The sequence below is a fragment of the Anolis sagrei genome, chromosome 4, assembly GCF_037176765.1.
Source record: "Anolis sagrei isolate rAnoSag1 chromosome 4, rAnoSag1.mat, whole genome shotgun sequence".
Lineage (NCBI taxonomy): Eukaryota > Metazoa > Chordata > Lepidosauria > Squamata > Dactyloidae > Anolis > Anolis sagrei.
This window is the reverse complement of record NC_090024.1, coordinates 163,995,539-164,018,752: the sequence shown is the minus strand read 5'-3', so window position 1 is coordinate 164,018,752 and position 23,214 is coordinate 163,995,539. Positions and strand designations below refer to the sequence as shown.

At 36.4% G+C, this 23,214-nt stretch overlaps 1 protein-coding gene across 9 annotated transcripts in view; it reads left to right on the top strand.

The window, feature by feature from the left end:
* The window catches only part of LRRC7 (leucine rich repeat containing 7), a 215,861-nt gene that overhangs the window by 130,573 nt on the left and 62,074 nt on the right, over positions 1-23,214 (top strand). For 7 of the 9 annotated variants that reach the window (XM_067467827.1, XM_067467828.1, XM_067467825.1 and 4 more), the window contains 4 exons: positions 11,973-12,036; positions 12,973-13,047; positions 14,797-14,941; positions 15,972-16,044. In XM_067467827.1, coding sequence (XP_067323928.1) covers positions 11,973-12,036; positions 12,973-13,047; positions 14,797-14,941; positions 15,972-16,044 — 357 coding nt within the window. Of the gene's footprint in view, positions 1-2,765; positions 2,903-11,972; positions 12,037-12,972; positions 13,048-14,796; positions 14,942-15,971; positions 16,045-23,214 lie in introns of those variants that run through there. The other 2 variants (XM_067467831.1, XM_067467832.1) reach the window with 2 other exon arrangements.

Below are 23,214 nucleotides of genomic sequence, written 5' to 3'. Positions count from 1 at the left end.
CTTGTATTTGGCTTTTTCTTGGGATGTCACTTGGAAAACAATTACTATCAAATTTTAATTATTCAAACGTGGTGGTGCGTATATTTTTCACTGTACTATAAATGGACATTCTACATATATATATATATATATATATATATATATATATATATATATATAAACCCTATCTGATGGTTATAAAATAAAATCTTAGGTGATAAATCTCAAATAGCTTTGTGCTTAGTCTTGGCTAAATAGTCTCAAGAAAGGAGACTGACACGAGGCAGTTCTACTATGACCAAACATGCAGGTCCAATCCAGTATCCCAAATGCCAGATTAGTCCTACGTGGCAGTCTGATTAGGATTAGGGCTGAATTTTGCCCATGACTGCTCTCTAGTCATTGATAGGGCTCATCAGGTAGGGCACAGAATGTTCAGACCCTGAATGTAACAACACCAGCTTATCATCCATCAGTAAATAACAAGAGTTTATGCTCATATTCCCATATTAAATAGCATCTTTTTGCTTACCATCCCAAATTACATGGCATCTTTAATATGAGTATGTAATACATGGGTAAATTACTTGGCATATGCCATGTTTATCTTGGATCAAAGCAAGGATGCTCTTGGATGAAAGCCAATTTCTGGTTAATCTAATTGTTGATTCCAGAGCAAGATTTTTTAAAATAAAGATCCTTTATTTAAAATAATTCTGAGGGAATATTGGAGCATTGCACTGTGTAGTGTAAGTATTCCCAAATCAGTCTGCCGAAGGGTTTTACAAGTTTACTGACTTGAGCAATACAAGATTATGTATGTAAGACAGATTTGCAGTGTATTAGGAAAAGCTTTCTATCACTCATGGGATATTCACATTGGCCTGGAGATTTAACTTTTCTCATATGTATAATTGACACTGCATTCATACTTGAGAATTAGGAAGGCAACAACAAAAATCAATGCTGTCTGTTCTATATGTTTTGTTCTGAAACTGTTTTGGTATCTCTGTTATCTTGAGCTACAGAGGGAAGGATCTGGCTCAAGATTCAAACAGGTTCATGTTTGATTAAAAATAGGTTTGCGATTTAAAAGGATTAAGTCTGTGTGTAACTCTTCAAAGGCTTAATTCCTAATTTACTGGTAGATTTACTTAATTTCTTAGAGAACAAAAGAAATATAACTTTAATTTAGCCTAAACTACTGACGGTTCAATAATTGTCAATAAAAAGTAATATCTATTAATGTGAATGTGTTTTGAATACATCATAGCATCCCATAAATTAAAAAGGCTTTTACTGTTATGAATTAATTTGGGATGGCTGCCACTGAAGAATTACTTTAAATGAAGATCTGTATACAAAACTTACGCCATAGGTAGACAAAATGGTATGAGCTTGCCATCATACAAGATACATTGCCCTGATTTAGTGAAGTAAATCATAGACATCATTTTTGAGTTCATAAAATAAGTGATATTCTATAAGAAAACAAAAAAGTTTTTCAAAACGAAATTAATCTGATAATTTAACTTATCAATTTAACTGGTCTATTAGGCAATATTTTTAAAATAATGTTTCTATATAATAGCAAAAAAGCAACTTTTAAACAATATAACATTAGAGGTATTCCTTATTTTGTGGTATATGCAAATTATTTCCATGAATTAACAAGAATAAAATGTCTACTTTTATGCAGATGGACTCTGATACTAATTTTATCAGGGTTTCATCTCATGCCACATTTGCACTGCCATATCATGCAGTTTCAAACTGCATTATACGGCAGTGTAGATGGGACCTCAGCTTGAGCATTTTGGCAGTCTAAATGTACACCAGTGTAATTACACTGGATCCCACTATAACACCAGTTTTCTTTGTGTCTATCATTGTCCTGTGATATTAATTCAGTTTCCCTGTTCTGAATTGATAAGCATATATAGCAATAATTTGGTTTGAATTTTATTAATGATACATGAAGGAGTAAAAGTTAGAGAAGGAATGCAATTGTATGGGAATATAAAAGTGCGTATTAACATCTTCTATACAACACAATTGTAATCATGTTTACTTAGAAGTAAGCTTCACAAAGTTCAATGATATTTACTCCATGTAATTGTTCATTGATAAGACTGCAGCCTCATCTAAACTATTTGTGCTTTATTTCTTTCACAGTATAAGTTGTCATCTTCATTTTTTTGAATTCATTTAATGGATATTTTCTCTGATATTTAGAGATTTAGAGGACGTATCAGTTTCCAGGATCAAACAGCCCTGATACTTCATTTTATTAGGTTAGGGGTCATTCACAGGGTACATCGGCCACATCATAATCTCATGATCAGAGAATGGTGATTTCAACAAGTCAAACATTAAGCATGAGAAACTGGGTTAGGATTCAGAACTAAAACTAAGATTTTACTTTAGCTGTTTAGGTTAATTTCCAAATTATTTTATCCCATCATGAATTGGTGGATCATTTCAGTGAAGAGCCTTGTGAAAACACTTTGCTGCAAAGAATAATCTTCTTTTTTCTGCCCTTGACCTTGTGTCTATATGGCCTAAATTTGTGGGAAAATACCCCCATTTCTTCTCAGTCTTCAGATCTATCATTTTGTTTAAGATGACATAGAAAGACAGATAATTTAGTTTCCAATTCTTTCCTTTTGTTATACGTAAGCTCTCTCTTTAGTGCCATAATCCATTTGGTAGTGTTAGTCACTACTTCTGCTCTAGCAGTTCCATCTTTTGGGCATTGAAATTGATTTTTCTCATCTTAGCATTTGAAGATCCAGAGTGTGCCCCTTGCCCCATCGCCTGGGAGAGTACTATGGCACCAACAGCAGAGGATGTGAAGGCAGCACCTTTTCGAGCACCTGAAATGGCAGCATCAGGAGCATCAGCACGAATAGGCTGTGTTGAGGTAGTTCTCCCACACTATACTATGAAACCAAAACAGTTTGGGGATAGTACATGCTGATGGAGGCTGCCTCTTACCATAATGACCTTTGTGAAAAATGTTTGCTGTGGTTTTGAATGTGCACATTTTCTTGAAGAAGAAAATCTGTTCTCTGAATGTGTGAACTTCTACTTAGATGTGCACTGGGTCAGTTCCCAGGAAATTTATCCATTCACAGCACAGCCATACATTTTCAAGATCAATATTTATTAATTTATAACATAGCTGAAGCAGCCACTATATCTTGCGTAATACTTTTTCAAAGGTATTTTACTCTTTAACAATAACAATACATTTGAAGTGGCATTCATCTCAATATAGGAATTCTGTAGGTAAGCTTCACATTTTTATTAATGGTTCCAATCTTCACTATTGAAGTTGCTTCAAAAATGACCTTTTTTCTCACAGAGTGCATCAGACATTTCAGAGAGGCAAGATTGGCTTGTGCTTAATATTCACATGTTTACAAGCCTCAATGCGTATTAACAGACACTTATGTCCCCTATGGGAAATGGTTTCTGAATCCCACTCTGGGTCTCTCTGGGCTGTTTCAAATAGCTCTGGCTTATGCATAGAGAAAAAAAAACAGCTCTGCCAGTGTTACTATTCTTCAACACTAGAATAAATGTAGGTGTATTCTTATAAACCTTAAAACAGAAAACTTTGTAGGCATTTTGCTGAGATGTCGGATAAGGTTTGTATTGGAAAAGATTGGTGTTGTAGTGCAGTATAGAAATAGGACATTTTAATGGGTTTAAAATGTAATATTCTTAAAAGTTAGTACACCATCATTTCATTTGTCATACTTTCTTGAAAGGTGTATATATGTTGATGTATATAGTATAGAGAAGAGGTAAAGGGTTTATCAAAGATATGTCTTTTGGTAGATGTGTGTATGTGCATTGTCCATTGTCAAAATTTACAGTATGAGTTCCAACATGATAAGGTCACTTTACATCCATTTCTAAAAAAACAGTTCAAAAACGGAAAAGTGTCTGGAATCTTTCAGGACAAGCATGGAGTTTACATATCTATTTCTTGTGGTATAAAAACAACATGGAAAAATTATATAAAATATGGTAGTAGCAGCATTTTTCAACAATAACATGATCAATTTACGTTTTAAAACATTTGTTCAAGAAACAACTTCCATATGTTTTGTACTGGCACATTACAAATAGAGTAAGAGAAAGTAAACTCCTGTTATTGTTTTCTTTATTAGAAATAGAAAAGACAAGGTAAAACAGTTGCGTCCAAACAGTTGTGGGACATACTTGTCACAACCGAAATATTTTCTATCCTCTTCTAGCCTCACATGATTGTCTGCATATTGGTGAGAGCTGGGGGTGTAAATATTTGTTTATTTCATTCTTGTATGTGAGAGCAATAATTTCAAGTTTTTTCCTACTGAGTAAGATTTGGAGATATTTTTAAAAAATACTTTTATTTATTTTGGGGCTTTTGGTGGAAAAAAAATAATGTCAAGCATCTTTTTTTAAAAAATGATACAAAATAGTTCTCTGTGCAAAAATCATTTCTCTTTAAAATTTTGCACACAAAAAGTTATCTGTAAAAATTGGTTCTTTTGCACAAAGCTGCCACAACATTTCCACAAAAAAGGACCAAGAATTCAGGGAGAGGGGAGTCTCATAGTAGTTGACCACTTTTCCTGAGGGATGTTTCAGGATTTAAAGATGCCTTTTCTCATTGCAGATTTTAAATTTTGCATGTATTTGTAAACTGTTGAACAGCATGCAAAGGGAAATATCACATATTTTCCATTACAATTATTCCAGTTTACAGTGTTAAAGTAGAATGTATGTATTGTCATAGAATCATCGAGTTGGAAGAGACCACATGGGCCATCAAGTTCAACCCCCTGCCATGCAGTAAATAACACAATAAAAATACTTCAGTTTTAAGGATAACACAATTTCTAGACTCTGTGTTGCTTCTTGGAAAATACATTTCTTATCACAGCAGAAAGGGCTGATCCACAGTTTTGAGTTCTCTCCAAACTTTTGAGTTTTAAGCATAACTATTAGGGGTGTGAAAAAAAATCATTACTCTTTGTAAGGTTTAGCAAATTTATTAAATTTGTGTATATGAATCACTACAGGAGGAAAGGGGGGCTAGAACATGCAGGTAAGAGGGGCTAGAATCGAAACACTCACCAATTTTTGTTAAGATTCTGTAACTTTCAGATGCCTCCTGAGGTCAGTTTAATTTTCAGTATAAGTATTAAGCAACTTTACCCAAAAGGTCATTGTGGGTGTTTTAAATTAAGATCCTTTTGCCGGTTGCCATAAGGAAGAGCAGCTGGGGGTGGAACTAGCAGAGTTGGGCAGGAGGCTGAGGACATAACATTCTGGGAAATGTAATTTGGAAAGGCAAGGCTCCTGCGGAAGAGAATTCAAAGGCCCTGCCCTAAACTACATATCCCAGAATGCAGTGGTCAGCATCAGAAAGCTCCAATGAAGTCTGCAGCAGCCAGCCATTTAGAGTGAGTCAAATAATACATAATAAATAAATATATTGAATCAGCAAATAGGACTAAAGTAAGTAAGTAATAGTATAAATGTGTGCTAAGTTGAAGTTATGTGTTTAATTGTAATATAAACAGGCATTCAAGGGATTGCTGTTGTGACTTTTTTGGAAGGGGGATAGATGTTTTTGTCTAATTTTTTTAAAATCCCCAAAAATCAGTAGATGTGTGAATCTTTCTGAAACTTCTGGGGATTGATGTCCTGTTTATCTTGTTCATTGTATATAAAATTCAAGTAGATAGCTCCTGTGGTTTTTTAAAAAAATATTGTTTGTAAAAAAATAAAAGAAATCCACAAAAATTGTTTGGTGGGCTAACAGTCAAAAATGTGTGGTACAATTATAGCAAGTTTCATCATGATAGCTCTAAAAATATTGAAGAAATGAGCCCCTGAAGTTTCCCCACTTGCTGAATTACTTAACAAAAAAAGTAACGAAATTTCATTTTTCTTGTTATAGTAACAATATTTTTTACTAACTATTCTTTAGAAACACTTTAGAAACTAAATGCCAGCACCCCCCAGTTTTGTAATGAGTTTTGAAACTTTTTTTAATCGATAGCACATGCCTACCATGATCTAAACAGCTCACTGAACCATTTAAGACTTGGTATGTCAATTATTGTTTTGTCTAAAAATCTGTTTTTTACACAGAAAATGCATTTCTTTTGTAGAACACAGTACTTTAGGACATTCCATTGAAATACTTTAGGACTTTTCAAATATGGGGGGAATATGATGAACTGTATTCATTTAATGTATTGTCGAAGGCTTTCATGGCCGGAATCACTCAGTTCTTGTGGGTTTTTTCGGGCTATATGGCCATGTTCTAGAGGCATTTCTCCTGACGTTTCGCCTGCATCTATGGCAGGCTTCCTCAGAGGTCTGCTGGAGCTGGGAAAAAAGGGGTTTATTCATTTACTCCCACAGTGAGGAGAAAACTAATGTAATTGTTTGTCCTTGCATGAAAAAATGAAATAGGTGAACATTTACATCCCAAATGTGAAGTAGCATTATGTAAGAGGTTGTTAGTTAAAGCCAATATGAAATCTGAAGAAGTTTCTTGTTGGTTTAATATAACATTTTCTTTTTTAAAAATCATATTGATTTCCAAGGTTAGAGTCAACTTTATGTAATATGTACTGTATCCGTTAGATTATTTAAACTATTGCATTTTTATTCTGTAATACAGTAGGTTCTCTGCTTTCAAAGGGGATTTTACAATAGCGAAAAAATGTGGATTTCAAAATACTACATTTTTTTTTTTTACCAGAGAGAACATCTCTCTGAGAATTTCTAGATACTTCAGGATGTTTTACATTGGAGAACTTACGGATTCCTAAAGATGACATATTAAGCAAATCTGTGAATAATCGAATCTGAAAGTCTGGAGGGCTACCTGTATATTGACCAGATTGCCAAAAATCCTGTGTTATCAAATCTTGACCCTTTAAGAAAACGGGAGGCTGACTTGCAAGAATAAGAAAGCATGTTGTCTGGTGAGGAACAGGGGAGCAGAATGACTAATAAATTATGACTTCAACTGCCCAAACACCTTGTTCACTTACCCATTCCAGGAGTCATGACAGGCCGAGGTGGAGAGGGAGACAGAGGTTGCAGTTGTGTGTGTGTATGTTGGGGGGGGGGGATGAGAGAGAAAGAAGTGCATGTGAGATGTGTATGTGAATAGTGGTTTGTCTGGCATCTTGTTAATGACATATGCACGCTCAATACATTTAATAGGTATTTTGGTAGAATACAGCTTTGTTAATAGTTACTTCCCTAATTTTCAATGCTACATCTCATGAATTTCAACTACCCCTTATTCCTGTTTTGAAAAATTGACAATCTTATTTTTAACTGCTGTGGTTGTTATGGACAAATTACTGCAGTGGGAGTGGGAAATTGTGGGTAGTAGGGCATTCCTTCCTCATACTTCAGTGAAAGTCAAGCATTGGATCCTGCCTTTAGATGCCAGCCTGATTAGTCAATTAGGTAAAGGTAAAAGTTTCTCCTTGATATAAAGTCTAGTCGTGTCCTACTCTGGGGGAGGGGGAGTGCTTATCCCCTTTTGCACCAAACTTCTATGCAAAATAGAGATTCAGTAGCTGGATTATATAACCAAACCAAAAGTTCAATGCTAGAACTACATGTGATACATGCTTTCCAAATGTATTTTTCATATTTCAGTCATTATTATATACTCCTTTAAGGTAAAGGTTTCCCCTGACATTAAGTCTAGTCGTGTCCAACTCTGGGGGGTGGTGTTCATCTTCATTTCTAAGCTGAACAGCCATTGTTGTCTGTAGATGCATCCAAGGTCATGTGGCCAGCATGACTGCATGGAACGCTGTTACCTTCCCATTGAAGAGGTACCTATTGATCTACTCATATTTGCATGTTTTCAAACTGCTAGGTTGGCAGAAGCTGGGCCTAACCGCAAGAACTCACCCTGTTCCCTGGATTCGAACTGCCAACCTTTCAGTCAGCAAGTTCAGCAGCTCAGTGGTTTCACCCGCTGATCCACCAGGGGGCTTGATTAGTCAATTAACTGATAGGTAATTAAGCTGATTTTTTAAAGACTTGTTGGAAAAAGTTTAGGATTCTCTCTTACAGAGTCACAAATATTTGTTGGTGTGGGGAACACATACAGTCATAAAATGAAGATGAACTGGATTGAACATGCCTGAATGTATTGGATTTTGGTTCAAATGTAGAAAGTATAAACAATAAAATATTAGCTTTGGCCCAGGACCGTTGGAAAGTATGACAGAAGCATAGTGTGATTATTAGATTTAGTCGTAAAAGAAATGAAGAACATAAAACCATAGCAATCACATCACCATATCCTCAAGGATCTATGTTTGAAGAAATAAGCACACTGAACACTATTTGTGTTATCTTGGGATATATTGATATTAGAGCAACTGTAATATTGTCTATATAAAATGAGCATTTTATCATAAGTAGGATGGATTTGAATTGAGGGGAAAGAACAATTTAAAATTAAATTTCGCACCAATATTTCTTCATATTTTTCCCTAAAGAGCAGTACAAATTTTCCCTAAAGAGGGATGTGAAACATAGGTGCTAGCAAACGCAGTATTATTTGTATTATTTGTATCACTTTTTCATTCTTCTGATAATACTCTGCATACATTTGTATGCCTAACAAATGTGTTCCTATGTAGCATAAATGTAACAACCAGCACTCATGATAATTCTAAATAGTAAATCGTATAAGAAAATAGTAGCCTATACAATTTGTTGTCATCTTTTCTTTCCATTATTGTTCCTTCTGCTTCATGCTGTTCTAGCCTCACATAAACAAAAATAGCAAGGGGGGGGGGGGTGAATATCCATGACTGAAGCCAGGTTTGATATGGTCTAGAGAAGTCATTATGAGTTTTACACCTTTTTATATAAGATCCCAATTTTGTACACCATTATATATAATGGGACTTGAACACCTATGGATTTGAGAGTCCTAGAACAGCAGACCTCTGGATACCACTTTTCCTCTACATCAGTGGATTTGAAACTGTGCTCTTCCAGGTATTTTGGACTTCAGCACCCAAAATTTGTAAGAACTGGCTAGCTAACTGGGACTTCTGGGATCTGAACACCTGGAAGAGCACGGTTTCAAATACACTGCTCTACATTATAGAAAGGCAGAATATTTTTAGGCAGAATGTTTTTAAGCATCTATTTCAAAAGCAATTAAGATACACTTGAAAATCTCACCCCATATTTTTCTCTACCTCCCCCCCCCCCCAACTCACACTAAAAATGTATTGGGTTTTTAGATCAGTTTGTACCAAGTCCTCCATGGTCAGAAGACTGCCACAGCCTGTGCAACCCTATTTGACTTGGATTTATGCCCAGGAATTAGTATGTATTGTTATTAACCAAGCTACTCTAAATATCAAAGAATGCCAGTTTTTTTTCATTACCAAATAGCATGACTCATGCATTTCTTCACATTTGAGTCTATCCTTTCACAGTGATAAAAAATTAATACCAGAGCATTTAAAATATGCTTCCATTATTTATGTACGCTTAATACCTGAAAAATCTATTGTCAAGGCATAATAGAAATATACTGGTCCAGAGCAAGCAGATCAATGTAATCCTGTTATAGGCAAATTTTGACTCTTTTAGGAAGCAGTTGTAAATCATGCATTTACAAATAGCAGCTAATAGACTCATGAGGAAATTACAATTCAGAAGTATTTTATATGTTTCCTGGAATTTATGAGAATGTCTTTTATATGGTATAGAATTGTGGAGGGATATGAACTATTAAATATTTTCATAATAAAAATAAAAATGAAATTGGTTTCTGAATTGCACAAGATATATAGAGAGCACAATGAATAACTATTATTTCAGATGACTGGAATCTCAGTAATGCAGATTGCAATGTGTATGTTAAAAGCGATGCAGCAGTCTGTTTTATAGTCTGAAACCATCAGCAGAGTAACACATCGCCTTTTCTCTTCTTACCTTTTTCTTGATTATGTGCTGTGCTTGCTTACATTCTTTACTTCCTTTTATAAACTTTGAATAGATTTTGTGCTGCATTTGGGTTTGATTGGATTTCTCCTCTTTATATTTAAAAGTATTTTAATATTTTTCTTCCATGTTATCCATCTGGCTAGTTCAAATTTATTTATTTATTTATTTCTTGCATTTATTGACCGCCCCTCTCAGCCCGAGGGCGACTCGGGGCGGTGAGGTGAAATACAACCCTTTCCAAAGCACAGGTGAAATACAACCCTTTCCGCTAGGCTGCTTACTCCACATGCCACAGCTCTCTAATGTTCTTTACTTTTGCCAAGCCATTGAAAAAACAATGGCAGGACAATTCACACTTGGTGGAGTTTTCCCTCCATTAAATTTCTTCTAAAAAAAGGAGTTTGTCCATCTGATATGTTTATTCAATGTGTGGCTATAAAGCATTTAAATGGGAAATTCCTGGATTGGTTATAAAATGCAGGCATCATGTTGTGCATATGGAACCTTCCATTCAATGGCCTTTCCAGTGATGGCTTCCTGTTTTCTAACATTTCACTAAGACTAGGATTTGCATAGCCAAGGAACATCAGTGTGGTCAGGTTGGGCAAAAATGATTAATGGGGAAGAACACACAAGCTAGGAGTGTTGCATTTTAGCCCTGAGGGCACCTCTTCACCCAGCACCACACCAGAGGCCAATAGTCCAATAATAAAGAGTCAATTGAATAAGCAATAATAAAAGGGGGAAAAGGATATATCCAAAAGTAACAGTCAGGATATAAACAGCAATATACAAAAGCAGTCAGAGTTCAATAAAAGTATTTTATGAAATGCATGGAAACTTCACAGGAACTAAAAATCCAAGAACATAGAAATAATCCAAGGTAAAATGCAGGAACATGAACACAGGAAACTTAATCCAGGCAAAACTTCTCCAAGGTACAAAGGCAAAGGCATGAACATGAAACAAGGATCTTGACATTACAAGAACCAAAGACTTTAAAACTTGGCAACATGAGCAGAAGACTGTTTCCCCATGGCAAAGTTGTCTTCTCTGAAATGCTGAGAATCAAACACCTAATTTAAACTCACCAAGGCCCTCATGACACCATCGTTGCCACATCTGGACTTAAACACTATCTCTAATTCTCTGGGAATGTCTTAATTGCCTGCTATTTATGCCCTGAGTCCTGAGATCTAATCTGCACTTCCTCAAGACGTCTGTGCCCTCTGCATCTTCCTAGGGCCTTTTATCCAGGGAAAGTTCACCTTCACTTTCCCTGGAATGCACAACATCTGCTGCTTCAGGATCAAGCCGACCTGTCTCAGACTGGCATGTCTGCAAATCTCTCTGAATGCTCTCAGACACTTCATTTTGAAACCTATTATCCTCATCAGAATCGTCTGGCTCTTGCCAAGGAGAAACTATAACAGTGGCTAATTCCATAGTGCAAAATTTTGTCCCAGCCTCCTCTCTTCACTGCTGAATTAATTGAGAACAAACTATTTTTCTAATTTGAACTCAGTAAACTGTGGACAAAGTGAAATAAATGAAAGAGAATTAAAAGCAGCTGGAAAGTTAGATGACAGAGGAATAATCCAGACTGACCCGTCCAAATCAGGACAATTAGAAGATAGGGGAATACAATTCTGTGGTTCTTTGATATATCATACCTTTCTACTTAAAGTGCCTATTAATACAAGACTAATGTGTGTCTTGGAATGTTTATGGACACATAATATATTCCCAAAATTCTCTCATTTTAACTAGGTTTATCACATGGTTTTGAATGTTTTGTTCTGATCGGTCTCAACTATGAAAAATTAGAAATGTTCAGTGTGTTATCTAATATGCTCTTATATAATTTTAAGAACATATAAACCCCATATCTTTTATAAGATTCTTTACTGTAAATGTGGTCTAATTGTTACTTCTGGATACAATTGTCATGATCAGGGTTTTCTTTTTTACAGGTCAATGCACAAACTGACACAGCTGGAGAGGCTTGACCTAGGCAATAATGAATTTTCTGAGCTGGTAAGAAAACTTAATTTACAAACTGCCTAATAAATTGCTTTTGTACAGAAGAATACTTCACTATTAAATTGACCCAATCCCTCTGACTTTCTTCTCCTGGCAGGGACTGCCCATGCAGGTATACTGATAATTGCAGAAAAAGCAATTTCTAGGAATGTTTAAGGTCCTATTCTATGATATGCTTCTGCCAGATGTTACTCTGGAGTCTCACTGGAGGAGCAATACAAATCTGAGAGGATAGTTCTCTAGGAATTTTCTTGGTCCTCCTACAGCTTTCTGTTCAAACGGTAGATTCAGAAATATATCCCCTGTGTATTTCTGCATGTGAGATGTTTTATATAAAGAGTGAAAGAATACAAACGGTCCCTCTAGATCTCACTTGCTGTTATGTGACTTAATCTGGGGAATGGATTGATGCATTAAAAGGGTCTCATTTTAGAGCACTGAAACAGAGAAATGTAAGCACCCGATACTTCAGAAATCATCATCATCATTATCATCATCATCATCCAGTTTTTCCGTCACTTTGGGATTCAATGAACTTTATGTAGTTAATTTAATCACATTTTAGCTTTTATTTTTTATCAAAAAGATTAAAAACAGTTCAAGAATAAACCATAAAGATTCAATAGCACATCAGAAAAAGTCCATATCCAGATTTACCCTTGTGTAATTGGTTTCTAACCTTCTTGGTTTTAAATAGTTTGCTGAAGTTGCTTCATGGGTCAGGCCACTGGTTTAGAAATCACCATTTACAATCAGGAATGTTACTTTTATGAATAGTTCACATAACAATCACAAGTTGCAATCACAGCATTATTATAAGAGAATGACAGAAAAGGCAGATTAAAGAGTTGCAGTTCTGTTTAGTTTTATGTAAGATTGTTTAAATTGTTTAATTAAGTACTGTATATATAAAAACCTACTTTTTTACAGCCTGAGGTTCTGGAGCAAATACAAAATCTAAAGGAATTATGGATGGACAATAATGCCCTTCAAACACTACCTGGGGTATGGATATTTGTTGTATAGTTTTGTGCAGAAATATGAAAAATGAATATTTTGGAAATTCTTGTTGCTTTTTTCATGTATTTCTGATAACACAGAAAGGTTAGTGTGAGTATACATTTTGTTCATACTAGTTTGTGGACAAACTATTCATGTTGTTACTATTACTGAATGTCCATCAGTAAATGATACATTTTTTCCAGCAGCACTGCACAGGTTTCTGAAATTGAGAAAGTTAAATTTTATGTGCTTGTTTGCAAATGTGAAAGAGCCCCCCCCCCCCCCCACACACACACACACACTCACTCCTAGTGACTAAATGTATTTTCAAATGAGCTAGAGCGTGCTGGAGGAGGAAGGGAGGTGTGTGCATTTGAACTTGAACTAAGTTGATTTTTTTCTGTGGCAGGCTCCTCAAGTTGCATAATTTAAACATGTCTGGCATAATAAAGTGGCTGCCACTCAGATTTGCATAACAGATATTTCTGAAGAGCTGTATCTGGAACCAATAATGTTGATACTATATAATCAGACTCCTAATAGCTATTCCGTTGGAACTAGAAAATATACTTAAGCAGTTTTTGAGATGCATACCAAATAAGAGAGAAGTGTTACTCACCTACATGATTGTTGCAAATCCTGCATTATGATTAACTCTGTCCATATCATCCGACTCAATATACTATCATTTTTTAATATCCAGATACCATGACAGGACTACGATGCCATGATAGTATTACCATTCCAAGAATATTATCTTGGAAAAATAGCATAGTATAATATGTGGCTCTTGTCTCTCAAGCTTCTGCAATATTCATTTGTAAGCTCTCCCTCAACCATGACAGTCCTAACTGGTTTTAGAAGTCATCATGGAAGCTGATGATGAGAGAACTGAATTAAACCTCAAAATATATCCTGTAAATGATATTCTAGATTTACTCATGCTTTAGTTTCACTAACTTGTAAACATAAGAATAAGTATGGTGCATCATCTAAGGAATATCTTGGTTGTGATGGCACAAGATGTTTCGAAATGGAATTTTAATCACCAGAAGCAACTTACAGTTTCTCAAGTTGCTCCTGACTTGAAAAAAAATCCCTTAAATACAGTCATGTAAAATATATAGAAAGATGCCTTCTTAAATTGAGAGCATGGATATGTATATTTGTGTGAGATCATAAAACATGAAGACAACATCCCTGTGGTTTGCACTTATGCAGCTTGTGCTATGTGAAGAAACCAAACTGCATTGTAATATAAAATCAAAAGTAATTTTTTTCTCTTATGTCAGTGATTCTCAACCTGTGGGTCTCCAGATGTTCTGGCCTTCAACTCCCAGAAATCCTAACAGCTGGTAAACTGGCTGGGCTTTCTGTAGGCCAAAACACCTGGGGACCCACAGGTTGAGAACCATTGCTTTATGTCATTCTCTCCCATAGCTCCCAAGGATCTCAATCTCATAGTCTCTAAACGAATGAAGAAAATGGAATGAAGGAAATATAGGGGCATTTATAGGGCTTTCATTCCTTGCAGTAGTGTGTGCTGAGTTTTGTGATTTCTTGGGATCCCAGCTTATGTGAGACTAGATCCATATTTGTTTTCCTATATAACATCAGGACTGAATACATTGCCTTTGGAGTCCCTTTTGACTAAATGTACAAACTCATGGTATTGCATTATGTTTACATATTAGCTATTGCTTGCCTTTTCAATCTGCGCTACTAACCCTATTCCTATGTGTTGTCATCAAGTCTATAGGAAGATTAAAGCAGTTGGTATACTTGGATGTGTCAAAAAATAGGATAGAAAGTATAGATATGGACGTATCAGGATGTGAAGCCCTTGAAGATCTACTGTTGTCCTCCAACATGCTGCAACAACTGCCAGACTCTATAGGTAAATAAACAGCATGAATGTTATGGTTAATTTTGAGGGTCTGTTATTACAAAAAGGAATTTCAATTAATTTGTTTCCAAACATTTCCTATAAGCAGAGAACCAGATTTAACCTTCCTACCATCATTGCCATCATGCATTATCTGAGTCAATAACCATGAGCCATTAGCTGTATTGCCTCTATAAGAACACACAATTTTGCATTACATCTGAAGAATACAGATACAATGTTTTGAATTTTTGCTTCACGATAAAGAGTGTATTTCATTTTCATATATAGAGGGTTCCACTTTTCTATACAGAGAACCAGTGTGATGTAGTAGTTTGAGCATTGGGCTACAACTCTGAAGACCAGGATTAGATTCACCACTCAGCTATGAAAACTTACTAGGAATCATGGGCAAGTGATGCATTACCAGCCCCAGGTTTGCCTTGGGGTTGTTATCAATCGGAAACAATTTGAAGACACACAACAGCAACACAACTTCTCTTTAAACTTTGAAATTCCATCTCCAATGTATTTTTAATTCCAGGACATGCAGCAGAAGTCACATACGTAATTTATTTAGGCATTTGCTAAGAAGAAATATCCTGTAATGACTCATGTTATATCTAATTCATGTCTTCATATGTCTAATTATATATGAAATTACAATTGCAAATATATAATGTAAGAATTTAATTTTAAATGGTATGATTACAGTTATTTTATTTTACTGTTGCTAATGTATGAATTACTTTTGTAAATAATGCACTTGCCAATGGCAAAAGCTCTCAGGTATGTTTGGAACAGCTGGCTGCTCATCTCAAGAAGAAGATACTTTGAATTAGAATGCCAGGCACCTTTTATCTTAAAAAGATCTTCACTTCAGTTCACTTCTACTGAATAGGCACCATTCAGTGGTTGTAGAAAAAAAAAAGCCCAAAACACTCAAACCCTGCACTTTGTGCTACAAAAATAATTAAAGGAAACGGTATGCTAATGCCACATCTCATCTCATCTTCCTTTTCTTTTCTTCTTGTCTTCTCAGGGCTTTTGAAAAGGCTTACTACTCTAAAAGTAGATGACAATCAGCTCACAGTCCTGCCCAATGCCATTGGAAAGTAAGTTCAAAAGATTTTGTAGATTTTTACCGTCAGCCATAGTGTACAGCATAATCCTGTACTTGGAAGTAAATCCCAGCATGCTCAGTGGCACTTACTCATTTTAAATATGTTTAAGATTGTAGAATAGATAGGAAATGTATCCTCCAGGAACATGATTCACCCAATTTTTTCTTGTACACATGGGATTCTAAGCCTAAGGAGAACAAACATTCAGATGTTCTAAGGTATTTATTTATTTACTATATTTATATCCCACCCTTCTCAACCCCGAAGGCGACTCAAGGTGACTTACAGCAGAGGAAAAGTTCAATACCTTAAACAATTCAACAATCAAATAACATTTAGTTAAAAATCTAAATGAGGTTAAAAGCAATTTAAACATAAATAATAGGCAGTGATTGTTTTGGAGGGAAGCCATCTCTCATGACACACATTCAAAATTCCTTCCATCACTTCTTGACCATTGTGATGATAGCATCTGTGAGAATATTCCTTAGATTTTGTTCTGTTGCACTTTTTTTTCTTTTCCTCCATTAAGCATGTTTTTTCCTTCAATCTTTTAAACTTTTTTTACTTTGGTATTATTAATAATAACAAATAATAATATCCCACCACTATCTCCTGGGTGGGACTCAGGTCAGCTTCCTGAGCAGCACATGATGGTGCCACACAAGACACATAAAATACATATAGATTTATAAATATCAGGAACACCCATTGATATAAAATAACACTTACAGAAATTAACAAAAAACCCAACTCAATTTAAATAATATACTCAATAAAAACGCAGCAAGCGCTACTACTGAAAAATCGGCTATAAAACCAAGTATTATTTATTTCTTTATAATTTTGCATTGGATGAGATTATTTGGTCTCCTCTGCTCATGTGCACTTGTTTGTTGAAAGGGCATGCTTTCAAAATGATTTAATTAAACCAGCAAACTATTACTTAGTGTATTGTTGAAGGCTTTCATGGCTGGAATCATTGTGTTGTTGTGAATTTTCCGGGCTGGATGGCCATGTTCCAGACTACTACTTAGTGACTGATCTGACTATTGAGGCTGAAGTGACTAATGGCCCAAAAACCTCTGCTATGTCCATGTTATTGCTGACGGTTAAGTCTTTCTTTCTCAACTGACAAAAAGTTGTTAATACTATGGCAATTTTTTTGGGTTATAAGTTCACCTTCTATGGTGGTAGACCATACAGAGCTGCTATTTTTTTTTCTTACGAGTATCAGCACTGGACCTCAACTTGCAGTCGGTTTCCTCATCAGTGAGCAAAGGAAATGATCTAGTTCATTGGGTCTGGAAGTCAACAACAACAATAATAATATTTATTTATTTGACCAGTCATATGACCATTTCAAAATAGAACACGAGTAAGTCTGGAAGTCCATGAGCCCTCTCTCCACAGGCTCTGCAGAGATGAAAACATAGAGTGGAAAGACTGTGTCTTAGTACTTATTATCTGAGGTGCCTCTGACTTAGCCACCTTCTCTTCTACTTATCTTTAGACAAATTGCAATGACCGTTTTCTGTATTGCTGTCAATTTTAGGGACATATTCTTTAAAGGGCATGGGAGGGGTCTAAGACATTGGTATCAACTCTGAAGAGGATATTAAACCATTCATCTTTCTGTTGTAGAATGACTCCATGTCTCACTGCTTTCATCATAAGCTATGAACTCTCCATCTGTAGTGTATCTATTCTCATAGGGCTTCTCCCATGTAGTAATGTCTTTCCTGAATGCTGGTGAGCCAGGAACTGCCAATACTAAAAACACAGTTATAGTACTAGTCCCTGCAATCTAGACATCCATAGATGTCCCCGGGTCATATAGAGCTGGATGAGATGGGGAATAAATTCTATTTCATGGTAGTATTTTCTGTTTAGATACCCAATTAGGCATATCATTTCTCTGGAAAAGGATACCTCCTTTTTTTCACCTACCAAGTGATCAGTGAGCATGGGTTTTTCCAACATGGAGTCCATCGCTCAGCTAAGCAACAGTTCCAGAGTCTCCATCCCCCTCCATAACGATACAAAAGGTTTGCTAGGGTAGATCTTCTCTCACTCAGACTCAGCCCCCCCCCCCCCAAATCAAACTCATTCCCCTCCCCCTGAATCAAAATCCTGGCTACAAGCTTGTCTCCAGTATATACCAAACTATTATTTCAACATTAAAGTAGAGTCTTCTGTTCTCTGCAGACACGATGCATTGCATGTGGCAGTACTTACTCAGAAAAAAATGTTCTTATATCAAGGATGTATCTTTTGAATGGTAAGGTCTGTCCAATGCTGATGGTGATGTTACCTCAGGCGAGATCCATGTACTCGTCCATGACTGGGGAGCTCTTCCAGATGTTCTGCATCCAGATGCCCTGCATCTTTTCATCGGTTTCTTTGACTGAACAACAACAACAACAAAAAGAAACAAATCTATGATGGCACTTCTGTGATCATACTGATGACTGCTTGAAGAGTCACAAGCCCATTTTAAGTAGTCTGTTTTTCTTTTAGCACAGTTGATTTCAACCAAAGAATTAAACAATTACTTGACTAAAAACACATGAAACTTAAGAAGTGCTTATCTTCAGCCGGATTGTACCCACAATGTTCTTTTCTATTATATGGTCTATTCTAATGCTTCTCAGATACAGCTCCTGCTGTCAGTGGTGAGAGAATTATTTTCATTCTGTCCCCATGGGGCATTCCAATTATCTTATCTATCTTTTCTCTTGAAAGAAAAGACAGTGGAGGCATGGCCAGACAAGCAATGGAAACTTCTTATGTCTGTTAGCTTATTTATGAGGACTAAAGTACCAATCACACTCTGTACTTTCAACTCTACATTTTTATGTGTGTCAGTTATGTTGTGGTTATGTATGTTCTTCCCCTGATCACATTCAGATATTGTTCAGCTAAACCTGTCCCAGTTTTCAACTGTTAAATGTTGGGGGTATATGATTCATGACTCTGAGGATGCTTTTAAATCAATCTTACTGCTTTAAAAGGTTACGCCGTTCACCTGAATTATATTAATCTATGATAGTAATAAAGAGAAAATTTTAAATTGTTTATTGTTTAGGGTATTTTTATTGTGCCTTTCAGCTTTAAATGTTTTCAAGTCAGATTAGATAGCAATACAAATAACATGAAAAGAATTGAAACTTATGTTTAAAACAGAATATTTCTCTCCAGTCTCCCCATGTGTACTGAATTTAACCCTTATCTCATGTTTGCAACAAGTAATAATAGGTTCAGTACAATGTGCTTATCCCTGCTTATCTTTCTTGTGAATGTTCTGTCTGAGTGTTTTGAAAAACTTATCAAGAGATTTTGTAAGCACATACAATGACTGCTCCAGGTAATGTTCCAATAGTTGTGCTAAGCAATTCAGGGTTTGGGAGGTGCGTCAAGGCTCTGCCTGTATGCAACACATGTCTTCAACCTGACACATTACACTGTAGGAACGTAATGTGTAAGATTCAAAAACATAGCTGGGTTAATCTGGAATATCAGTATGCAAAGAGCTTTAGAGACCAAGAGAAAAAATTGCTACCACCTTCATTCTCTTTGGTCCCATTTACACATTTAATGCAACTCCAAGTCAACTCAAATCTATGGTAGCTACAAAACGCATGCCGCCAATGTGCACTACAGCGTGAAAACAGCTCATGAAAGAAAATTGCAGGAAAGTCCAAGTTAGGCTCTTCCATGCTATGCAGCAGATCCCAATATATCTCAAATTGCAGGGCAAAATTGGCTCCATGGATTGCAGTGTGCATTGTAGATCCCTGGTCTTGCTGAAGCACTTTGGGGCTGGAGAGTGTGGGATGAGGGGGTACTGAAAAATGCCCCATGGGCATGGATGGCTAGCAGGGAGATAACTGACCCCTGGGATGGGTAATTGACTACCTCCATTCTCAACTGTCACTTCTTCAAAATCTCCTATGTCTCTGTAGTGTTGGCATGCACCTCTTTGGAAATGGAGAGAAATGTGTTGGGAGGGGGATCCTGCAGACAGGTTTTCTGCCAGGTTCTGTGGTTAATGTAATCACTTTCCTGACCTCCAATAAATTTAAGACCTGTCAATCTAATCACCTGAACAGTTAAACTGATTTCTCCCAAACTGGTTCTAAGCTGGAGTAAATGCCTTCACATGGCTTCTGTAAGAGAATACCAGATCCCTCCTTATGCATGTGTGTAAAAACTGTAACCATTTGTAATACAGCTGTAACTGGCTTTGTAGCAGTATAAGATTCCAGAAGGAATCTGGTGAATATTGTAGACCAGTGGTATCAAACTTGTAGCCCTTCAGGTGGACTACAGACACCAGAATTCTTGGCAATTGGACCAGCTGACTAAAGTTTCTGGCAGCTGGAGTCCCAAACATCTGGAGGGCCACAAGATTAACACCTCTTCCATTGACTACTTATTTGTTTGTAGAGAGCACTCTAACCTTTCAGTCCTCTCTATCGCCAGTCCTGAAGGTTAAAAAAGGATAAACAAAGGTGAGAGGTAGACTAACAGACAATCATACCAGCAGTCCTCATAAGTTAGCCCTCTAAATACAAATCTTGAAATGGACACTTTAAACATTTAGAACCATTGTGTTGCTTTCCGGAACTTACAAGTCCCCTTGAATAAGTAGGCTGTTTACTGGCTTCCTTACACAGCAAAATATACTTTTTTCTCTTGAAAAGGAGAGAAATTGGCAGGAAATAAAGGTGTACTTCCATTCCATTTTGACCTGCTTTGTATTAAATTGTCACAACATTATTCCCAAAGGAGGTGCATATTTCAAGCGCTACTCTGGTTTGAGTACTGACCCCGAACCCAGCAATAATCTGGGAGAAATGATGGAAGTGCCTAGAGAGTACTTTATTCCCATCTGTCAGAAGCCTACATAGTACAATGAAAGGGGGAAATGCCTCGAGAAGCAAAATAGAGCCAGCCCAGCAGACAACCTCTATATGACACTGTGGATGTTAGATCAGTTTATACAAGCACTAGAAGTAGTGAGGCAGCACATTAGAAAGAATACAAGGAGGTAGCTACAGGGGGAGTGGCAGAATGAGGGTGTACACCCCCAAATAAGAATTCGCATACAGCCCATGGAATTTTTTTTCATTCCCCGAATTTCTAGCAGAGCAGAGAGTGCAACGCTACAAAAACTTTCACATGTAGAACTCTTGCTGTGTTCATATTCTCCTGGTATCATAGTTATTGGCTTTTAGCTTGACCCCTTTTTTGAATGCATGTGTTTCTAAACATTCAACTAACACTCTATTTTACTGTAGTACTGGAAATGTGGAGACTTAAGGACAATTTCACCTAAGGAGACAAAATTCTCACTTGGTAGGGACAGTGCTCTCATCATCCTTCCAACCCATCACTGATTTCTTCGTTTTATAATCCTGTTTTTCTTTGTGAATGTGTATGTAAAACTGTAGCTAAATATTCAACATCATCATATTATCATATCTCTGCAATCCAAAAGCGGAGAGTCCAAACAGTGGTGTGGAGTGATTATGCTGAATGTTTGAATTGGTTCGAAGACATTTTGGTTGTGGTCAAAAGACAGCATATTCTGGAAAGGATATTTTTCAAGAAATCTAGGTGGAAAGTGTGTGTGTGTGGGGGGGGGGGGGGGGGAGAGAAATGGCAGTGCTCCTAACCTGGTGGAACTTGTTGTTTTATCACTGGAAAAAAATGAATTACTATTTGAAAATCTTAGTTGCTATACAACTAAGGCTAGAATACTACTTCCCATGTGGTTTCAAGTCTGGCATAGGCTTTTGGCAAATATTTCATAGGGTAGTCAGAGGGCTTCAAGGAAGTTAATTCAGCCACTACAGTTGTCCACCCAGGCATGAAGCTGCCTGACTTTCTCTTGTTCAGATTATATCCAAAAAAAATCTTTATTGTAATGGAGTATAACATGGATAATATTTAGGACTGAGAAGGGAAAACAGGTATATGAATATGTTTCCTGGGCTTTGAAACTGATATTTCAATATTACACTAGTGAATGGTTACCTAAATTGAGATTGCACAGATCCATGGTCACAATATTGGTATGGATGCCATTTTTCCCAGTATCATTATTCATTTTCACTCTGGTGGTAACCTACGGGGAATAGCATGGGAAAAAAGTATTTTTTGGCAAGTGCAGCAGGACAGTTTTGCCAGGTGCTCCACTAAGGCACGTTCACTTAAGTCTGCAACTGCCTCAGTCAAGCACAAACCTAATGCGCATCTGGGACAATTTGTCTGGATGTTGCTTTTGGAAATGATCACTTCCCCGGGTCTGAATGACAGCTTGGCACCCATAGGCATATAATAAAAAGTCTAACAAAGCTTTCAGCTGTTCTGTTCCCAACCCACTTCATTAATCACTCTGCAGCTCTGAAAAGGGTGACACACTTCAATCCTCCAGACTAGCGTAGTCTTGTAGTCAGTGACAGAAGAAAAGATAGGGTGTGGGTTGTAGATCGGTTTTTTTTTTTAGATTCTTTAGCCTGAAAAACATTAAAGATATATAACTGAAAAGAAAACAACATCTAATCCAGTACTTACTATTTTCCTTGTTGCCAGTGATCATAGGAGGATAAAGGATTGAGTCTTGGTCAGCTATAAACCTTTCCTCTTAGGATGAAGCCCTCAGTTCACTTTTGCAAATTGATCTTGCACTCATTTGTAAATTAAGTACAGTAATAGGTACCTATCCCAAATAATTCACCTTGTTAAAAAAATAAACAAACAGACCTCACAACCTCTGAGGATGCCTGCCATAGATGCAAGCGAAACATCAGGAGAGAATACTTCTAGAACATGCCCATTTAGCATGAAAAACCTACAACAACCCAGTGATTCTGGCCATGAAACTCTTTCACAATACAATAAACAAACAAGTACCTAGTTTGTGATTGTTATGATTCCAATCATATGATCTATTTATCAAGTAAATGTTAATTTTCTGTCTTATTATGAAGATATGTAAGGGTGAAAATACATATATACAAGTGCTTACTTAGAAGTAAAACCTATTCAACTCGATGAGGGTAACTTGTTAGTAGTACAGGATTGGAATATACTTTTACAAAATGAAAGCACGAAAATCTTCTGATGGGAATTGCTTTAATTTCCATTTTTATC